General features: G+C 37.5%; 3 protein-coding genes across 3 annotated transcripts; 1 reads left to right on the top strand and 2 right to left on the bottom strand.

Moving 5' to 3' along the window:
- Positions 1 to 6: 6 nt before the first annotated feature.
- LOC121309233 (hypoxanthine-guanine phosphoribosyltransferase-like) lies at positions 7 to 1,004 on the bottom strand (the record flags this gene model as incomplete). The annotated part of the gene is made up of 3 exons (XM_041242134.1): positions 7 to 272; positions 511 to 587; positions 884 to 1,004. Coding segments are annotated over 3 exons (246 nt in total), but the record flags the coding sequence as incomplete, so codon positions are not given.
- A 1,274-nt stretch (positions 1,005 to 2,278) lies between these two features.
- Positions 2,279 to 5,093, top strand: LOC121309232 (ankyrin repeat domain-containing protein 45-like). The gene is made up of 6 exons (XM_041242133.1): positions 2,279 to 2,444; positions 2,782 to 3,039; positions 3,569 to 3,736; positions 4,162 to 4,256; positions 4,758 to 4,896; positions 5,005 to 5,093. The coding sequence occupies exons 2-6, from the start codon at positions 2,802 to 2,804 to the stop codon at positions 5,037 to 5,039; spliced, it is 675 nt and encodes a 224-aa protein (XP_041098067.1). The 5' UTR covers positions 2,279 to 2,444; positions 2,782 to 2,801; the 3' UTR covers positions 5,040 to 5,093.
- Positions 5,094 to 5,305: 212 nt separating this feature from the next.
- Positions 5,306 to 8,353, bottom strand: LOC121309231 (quinone oxidoreductase-like protein 2). Its single transcript, XM_041242132.1, has 7 exons — positions 8,265 to 8,353; positions 7,630 to 7,695; positions 7,304 to 7,413; positions 6,746 to 6,827; positions 6,348 to 6,529; positions 5,702 to 5,930; positions 5,306 to 5,397 (listed from the first exon to the last, which is right to left on the bottom strand). Exons 1-7 carry the CDS (start codon positions 8,319 to 8,321, stop codon positions 5,329 to 5,331), a joined length of 795 nt encoding a protein of 264 aa, XP_041098066.1. The 5' UTR covers positions 8,322 to 8,353; the 3' UTR covers positions 5,306 to 5,328.
- Positions 8,354 to 8,414: the final 61 nt, after the last annotated feature.

Below are 8,414 nucleotides of genomic sequence, written 5' to 3'. Positions count from 1 at the left end.
AGCATGAAACGCGCCTGTCTCTAAAACGTTTGGGAGAGCGAGTGGCTGGCTACGGGTTCGAGAGTGACAGCAGCCTGCAGGGTGTGTGGGGGACGATGGCTGGGTCCTGTGCCAAGAAACTGTAAATACAAAATGGATCCTTAAACCACTGCTTTTAAAATATAAAACAGTCTAATAATTCATAATAATATAATCATTCCCAGCTAGGCGTTCGTCTGGGCTCTTCACTCTTTGTACTTCTCTTTGCCATGTTCACTGATCACACAGATATGCTGAGAGAGAGAAGAGAGAGAAATTCAGTGTATTTTCATGTTGGTGTTAAACATGTCATTTTGCAATCCACACAGATTATAATGAAAAGCTTTTCTGAAACCCTGTTGAAATGTGTGTCTACTTGGGTTAGTTTATAAGATGAACTCAGCTGTAACTAACCCCATTGTTTCTGTGTCTTACACAGGAGCGATTCAGGGGCTTGCCATAAGCAATACTCTGCTTCCACGGTATACTTACATTGAGATCTCTAAAGTACTCGTTATAGTCTAGCGCGTATCCCACTAGATACTTGTCAGGAACTTCAAATCCTACAACTGAAAAGAAGAACAACTTCATTGATTTATTTGTATTTGGTAAAGACGAACAACACCCTGTACCCCACCCCCGTCCCAGGTGAGGAAGTGCCTTTGTGGTCAGCAGGCTGCACGTTGCAAAGCCCTCACAGCGTTCGACACAACCAGCTGGGATAGGCAGTCTGTGTCTCAAACAAGCCCTGAAAACTTTGCAGGAGGTTTGGTGTATCTCTGCTTTTTAAAAGCAATGCAGACCCCTGGAAGACTGACATCAACTAGGTACCACCTTATCAGACAAAACCCCCAGTATCACTCACAGTCTGGTCTGTAGCCAACGCTCCTGGGCGTCCTCTTCACCAGCAAGCTGTTGAGACAGAATCCAAATATAGAGCAACCACAGAAACAGCACAGGCTTGCATTACAACCACATAGCCCACATTACAACAGCACTGACTTGCATCATTACTGAAGGAACCCACTGTGCAGGATCTCGACCCCCCCCCCCCCCCCCACCCCACAAACACAAAGAACCACACTGAGCAGTGACTGTCTAGGGGTTCAATACCCAAGACTGATCATCTCAATCCCTGGCTGTGTTAACATGCTGTGTTTATAGAAGTGCAGTCAGCTATTCCCTTCACAAATCACAAGGGGATGAATACCACTCACTCCACCAGAGGGTGCTACAGCACCATCAGTCTCAAAGGCCACCTGTCCATGCTGACTGCAGCACAGCTAAATCCGATCCAGTTTAATGTCGTAGTCCACACGTAGCTACTTTTACAGAATAGACCCCCCCTAACGCTGCAACGTAAAACCTCCTTACTTTGAATGCTTGCTAGGCTTTATGAACAGGCATGGTCTTGCCACCATCATATCAGCAGTATCATCAAGGACGTTTGCGTGTTTTGTTTCATTGATATTTTATAGGAAAAACCATATACTTCTGCTAATTATGTAAAAAACGGAAGCCCTGACATTTTCGTTTACCGACAAGCTATATCTTCTCCATGTTACCGGTACCCGTACATTGGTATTGATTACCAGTTAGCTTCCTTACAAATAAATACATACATCGCGTATTGTCTTTATTACAACACAATTTAAAACCGACATACAGGATTACTTATCTTAATGTGGACAAATTTTACCACATCCACGTTTTACTTCTTTATTTAGATTTCTTCTTATTATTAGTTTAAATCCAGTTTCAAAACAAACAGCCTGGATCACAGTTAATTTAACATACAGCAAACAGATAATCACTTTATCAATACTTAGAATCAAATTTAATGATTCGAGTCTACAATGTGAAATACAATCGCTTCAGTTACTTCTTGTTACTCGCGGACGATCCTTAAAATTTGTTTAGCTTCCAAAAAATTCTTCTTCCTCCTCCATAAGTCCCCCCCATCAACAGGAAACAGACACAAGATATAAAGCGTCCTCCTAGAAACAAAAGGTGATAAAATTCGTTCCATTTATTTTATTTTTTAACACAGTGTAATAACGGCAGTTGATATAAAGTCCAAATAACATACCTGACCAATTTTGGTAGTATATAATAATAAATAATAATAATAATAATAATAAGTAATACATAAATAATAATAATAATAATAATAAAAAAACTCTATTAAATTATCAACAATGCAGTTTTAACTAAACAAGTACTACATTACTGAAATGCACCGTCTGGTGGTAAATACAGTAAGGAAACTAATATATGGATACAAACAAATCTGAGTACTATTTTGCTTGCCTCTGTTCTTTAGGGCGCGAATTGTTTCTATTCACTAACACGGAGCACAATAAAATGCACTCCAGGTTTCCACGGCGACGATAGACGCCTTCAACTCTGGAGGAGTGCAGTCACTGGTACGTGGTCATTTAACGAAGAGTTGTTACTTTCACTGTCAAATAAAAGTTTGTAAAACTTCTATCAAGGTTTAGTTTCGATATGTGTGCTTTACGGTGGATTTATATACACCAATTGTTATTTTAATGAGTTCAAGTATATCTCAAGTAAATGTTATAGTTGTATATTGTATAAAAACTGTAATGAAATGTACCGCATACAATGGAATCGAATATAATATATATATAAGTATTATATTATATATATAATTAGTATATATTATATGCATATAGAATATATATATATTACTTTAGTATATATGCATATATATATATATATATAATTTATTTATTTTAGTTTGATCTTGAACTAAAACAATGGAGCCTGAAGATACAAACCCAGTCTTAGCTTGTGCTCTATCAGGAGACACTGAAGGTCTCCAAAAGTGGTTTGAGAATCCAGAGGATCCACACCACGAGCAAGTCAGCCAGATGGTCCAAGAGACAGACGCCGTGGGCAGAAGAGTCCTGTTCACAGCCTGCATGTTGGGCAGGAGTGATGTTGTCAGAGAGTTGGTCAAATATGGGTCTGATGTGAATGAGACGACTCTGAGAGGTAAAGTTATTGGGATGGGTGAAAATTCTTCAGTAGATGTAGTGAGGCAGTATGCCACATATTTAGGGTAATACTTACCAAACATTACATTTTTTTGTAGATCAGGAATAACTTTTGAAGACTCATTTTATTTTAACTATTGCAATCCACAAATACATAAAGATACATAAATTATAATTATTTTGTTGGTCCTCCGTCATTGTCCTTGTTTCAGGATTTGCCAAACATCCAGAATAACATTCTTCAAGTTCCATAGTTTGCCTGGTCACAGTGTCATTGGTCGAAGCAATGTTGAATTTATGGCAACATAAATCTAAGTGTAGCTGTTAACTATATTTATCCAGCAAACCAGCCAACTGTCTTTATTTAACTTGTGTGTGTGTGTGAGAGACATTGCCTTCAGGTCATAAAACCAATGACATGAACGTGGTATTCAGTTTCTAGTGATGTTTTCATATTTCAGGTTTTATGTCTAATTATTTGTATTTTACGGTAAGACGACATACGTACACAAGGTATTTCTCTCTAGGGTACTCTCCACTGCACTGTGCTGCTATCTGGGGTCAGTTAGAGTGCCTGAAAACATTGGTTGAGCTGGGATACAACATCCAGGCCCTCAATTTTCTTGGGGAGAGAGCCAGAGAAGTTGCCTGCCGCTACTCTAAGACAGACTGCGTGGAATTCTTAGACTTGGCAGGTCTGCTTTCCTTTTGTGATACACTCAAAACATGATTAGCTTCCTTTAGAATTTATACAACGAGCTGCTTTTAATGATTGGACATTTTGTTAAAACAATCAGAAACAGTTAAGAAGTACTAAAAATAATGACATTACACTGATAAAGTCAAGACCAAAGTTTCTGCATGGAGTCTTTTGTGTCCATAAAGGATTTGTAATTTTCAACGTTTGGAAAATAAAGTTGATAGTAGTATCACCCTGTGGCCCCCATTGACCACTGATCTCAACACTTTTATTGTTATTGTATACATTTTTACTGTTTCAATTTCTGGCTTTATAAATGAGGAGCCAATATATGGAATACAATACATTCACCACTTTTCCTATGTAATGAAACTTTTCCTATGTAATGAAATGAAATGTTTTGTTTTCTTTTCCCCTCAGAAGCTAAGCAGTCCTTGCAGATGTTAATTTCTCACATAAGAGACACCATTGCTGACCCAGAAAAGGTTCAAGGGAAACTCAACAAAGAAGACAAGGTACGGTACTTTTTGTGAAGTTTATTTTTTAACACAATTGTTTTGTTAGTTATGTTAGGTATACTAGTGTCATTTTATCTAAAGAAATAATACACATTTACATATAAAGTTTTTGAAACAGTGAGTTTATACCGGTGCACATTTTAAATCTAGCATCATAATTGTCGACCTTGATATGGCTTGCTCAGGGGATTATTAAACATGCCGAATATTCATCAGTGTCGTAATAAAGAATGATTAAGAGCACATTAATGGGAAAATAGACAGAACAAATATGAATAAATTGTATGCAATATTATTTCAATAGAATTGGGCCCACATTTGCTTTTCTTTCTGGACCAGGTAAAATAAAAATGTATTTCATGAAAATATAGTACAAAGTATATCAATCACCTTTGAAATGAAATATTGAAGTTAAAAAGCCTGTTACAATATAAAAATAAACATGAATATATACTGTATTTCTAATATTGTAGACTGCTGAACGTGTTTCTGTTTTAGCATACTTGCTTAAACACCTGCCTTATGAAACTGGACTGGATTCAAGAGGCCAAAGACCCAACGATTGGGGAATTTTTGGAACAGAAAAAACAGCTACAGGATACATTGAATCCCATTCTCTCTAAACTCACCGTCCCAGGTCGGTTCTAAACAGTACTGTGAAATATAAAACAAAACAATATTACAGTTACAGATTCTTGATTACATAAAGTATCATTTATTTTAAATATATATTTTCTATTTGTAGCTCCTGAACCACCATTAAAAGGTACCAAAAGCTGAGGGACACAGATACAATGAAAATAAAGAGTCAATGCATTCTTTTTTGCCTTACCCTGTACAAAAGTATATTTGCAAAAAAATAAATGAGTTTACTCAATTAAACGGTTTTCTGGTCCACTATGAAAGGCGTTATATTAAAAATAGATTCATTGATTGACTGATATGCCTGCCTTGAAATGAGGACATTCTATTTAAATACAGAATCCTGTTGTTGTTGTTATTATTATTTGCAGGCCTACTTTAAACCAGTGTGCCATTTCAAGGAAATCAATGGCTCTTCTTATATGCTTTATTTCATAGATAGGACCACCTTTCCAACTGAAGCGCGCTGCATCACGTGCTGGAAAGCTTCATTTACCTGAAAAACAGTAGAAATTAAAATACAGATACTGTTAGTTTGTGCAACTTCATACTAAGCCTTTTTAAAGATAAAAATAGCCATTGAACACTAAAACAGTCTTCATAAGTAATAAATATAAAAACATTGTAGAAAATCAACAGTCTATCATAACCCAAAAGGAAAAGTCTATTATAAAATTTAGGTATTGATTGGTAAAAATCAAGGCAGTTCACGGTGCAGAGTCACAGAAAGACAGAGACACAATCAGTGAAAAAGGATTTTTATGAAAACCCTACAAACAGCATTCCAGTCAGAGGATTACCTGCTGAAGCTTGAAAACGGCTCCAATGTGAGGTCTGATTTTCCCCTCTTGGCAGAGTTGGATAGCGCTGGAAATGGACTGGGAGAATACTGGGAAATCCTGCTCTCTGTACCGCCCCCAGAACACGCCCATTGCCGAAATGTTCTTCAGAAGCAGCAGATTAGCAGGAACAGAGGGTATAGACCCTCCTGCAAACCCTACCACTACAATCCTGCCCTCCCAGCTCAGACTGCCAGAACAAACAAAGATTAAGTCATGTTTTTAAAGCCTCTATGTATTTCTTTGGCTGTTTGTTTATAGGGACACTCCATGTCACTAAACCACTAAGTCCTTAGTTCCAGAAAAAGAAAAAAAAAAAAAAAACTGTTTATATTATTATTTTTTTTCTTCTAATTTCATAATAGTTTTTAGCACTACTCTATTTCTTTGCAGCAACACAGCAATCAGTCAATTTAGTTTGGTACCAATTCCAGAGCTGAGTAATAGTATGTTAAAATATAAATATGAAAACCATCCAGGTTAGATTTTTAAATGAAATTGCACAAATAAACAGACAGCAGAAAGAAGCAATACTAATGCATAACGCTTCAACAGTAAAGACTGACCACAACTCTATGTGCATAAATGCAGTTAGGGTACAACTCACCTACTGAGTGCATCTTTAAAGATGTCCCCACCCACAGCATCAAATACCACATTCACTCCTTTTTTATTGGTCAGCTTCTTCAGCTCCTCCTTCAGGTTGGAGGTGTTGTAGTTTATACTGGCATACGCTCCTTTCAACACAGCCAAGGCACATTTCTCATCACTGCCTGCTGCAGCGATTACCTAAAACATGCAAAGAGTAAGTTAAGTTTCCAAATATTCTGTGGCATGTACATATCTAACCCATTCTTATGATATTTTCTGTCACCCTTTCTACATCTACCCCACTGCTATGTTAATGTTTTTATGGCATCATAAACACACACATTCATTCTGTTCAGAATGGCAATACAAGTCCACTATAGGGATCGGGCTAGGTGTTTAATACTGAAGGTATACCTTTGCCTGGAGAACATGGGCGGCAATGTCAACCGCAGCCAGACCTGCCCCTCCAGCAGCAGCAGTGACCAGTACTATCTCCCTGTAAACAGATAAGAGAGATTCACAACCATGGATTACTGAACAATATTATCACTTGTATTATCGTTGTGTGTGTATTACTGGTTACAGAAGAATACTAGTTAGCTTATTTTACAATACAATCCAGTACAACATATCTTCAGCTTGTAGCCACAGTTAAAATGTTCGCAGTCCAGCAGAGTGCCACCTTGTTTGCAATCTCTATACATTAAAAATCACTTGGGATCTTTCAAGCTTCCAATCTGTTTTGACTAATTTTAAATGACACCAGCCAGCTAGCCATAATATTGACAACCAAGGTTGAAATCAATGGAGAAAAATCACTTCTACTAGTCCTGCTGTATGTAGAAAACTGCAAACATGTGCTGGTGACAGTTTTAGCAGTTATATACCTCTCTTTTAGTAAGGGGGAGGGTTACTACTTTGCTTAAAAGAGCTAGTGATAAATATCTGAAACATTTTAGTTTAAATTCTCACCCTGGCTGTGTTGCTGCACGATGCTGCAGTGCCAGGAGCCCTGTACCATAGGACACCGGCAGGGCAGCCGCCTCCTCATAGCCCACCTCTTTAGGAATCTTCCACAGGACCTGCAAGGACAAACTGGGTTAATAACAAAAATGTTAGCTAGTCCCCAGTGTTCCTCTCCATTTATAAAAGCTTGTACCTCAGTAGCGCACCAGTGCCACCACATCACTCCAAGACAAGGCGCATTGTCTCTACCTAACACAACGCCCAAGGTGATGTAGTCGGTGTCTCCTCAACATTGTGAATTATAGGACCACTGAGATCCTTGGAGAACATACCTTTTGGTCCACAATACACTCCTCTGCCATGGCACTCCCACCACTAACGCCCATAACACGGTCACCCTGCAAAAAGATTTGACACTTAACTTTAAAAAAAAACAAAAAAACAGTGAGAAAAAAAATTATAGAATTTCTTGTAGACATGGTGTCTTTCTTTTGGAGGGGGTACATAAAACTATATTATAGGACTGATTGTGAACCATTTATGATAAACTGCAAGAGGGTCTTATTAGGGTATATTTGTATTTAAACAAAAACTATAAATGCATTTTGAAAAATTGAAGTAGCAAATGTAAATCTCTTGGGGATACAATAAAGTACATATCTTTTTTCTTCCTCTTAGACACCAGCCAGATTGATTATTAGTTAGTCAGAAAAAAGTGTTCCTTCTGAATAATGTTCAAACTGCAGATAGTCTGGTCAGTCAGGGATCTGTAATACTGTTCTTACAAATACATGGAACAGATAAGATGCATGCTATTTGCTTTTTTATGTCATATTTCATATTCAGAGCCATATTTCAGAGCATTTAAACTGAAAAGAGTACTCCAAATCAATATGAACTGCTATACAATGAATAGTTACCATTCCATCTGTAATGCATTTAACATTAAGTAGAACACTGGCCTTACTTTTTGAAGAGTTGTAACGTTTGATCCAGTCTCCGCAACACAGCCCGAAAACTCCATTCCTGCAGACACATTGTTATGTTACACAGGAAATGACAGCGGTACCTTTGTCAAGGAAAGGTGTGTTTGAAAACAAACATTGAAGGTATTTAT

This window comes from Polyodon spathula, unplaced genomic scaffold (genome assembly GCF_017654505.1).
Source record: "Polyodon spathula isolate WHYD16114869_AA unplaced genomic scaffold, ASM1765450v1 scaffolds_1049, whole genome shotgun sequence".
Taxonomy (NCBI): Eukaryota; Metazoa; Chordata; class Actinopteri; order Acipenseriformes; family Polyodontidae; genus Polyodon; species Polyodon spathula.
Note: the sequence above shows the minus strand (reverse complement) of the source record. Positions and strands in the feature narration are given on the sequence as shown.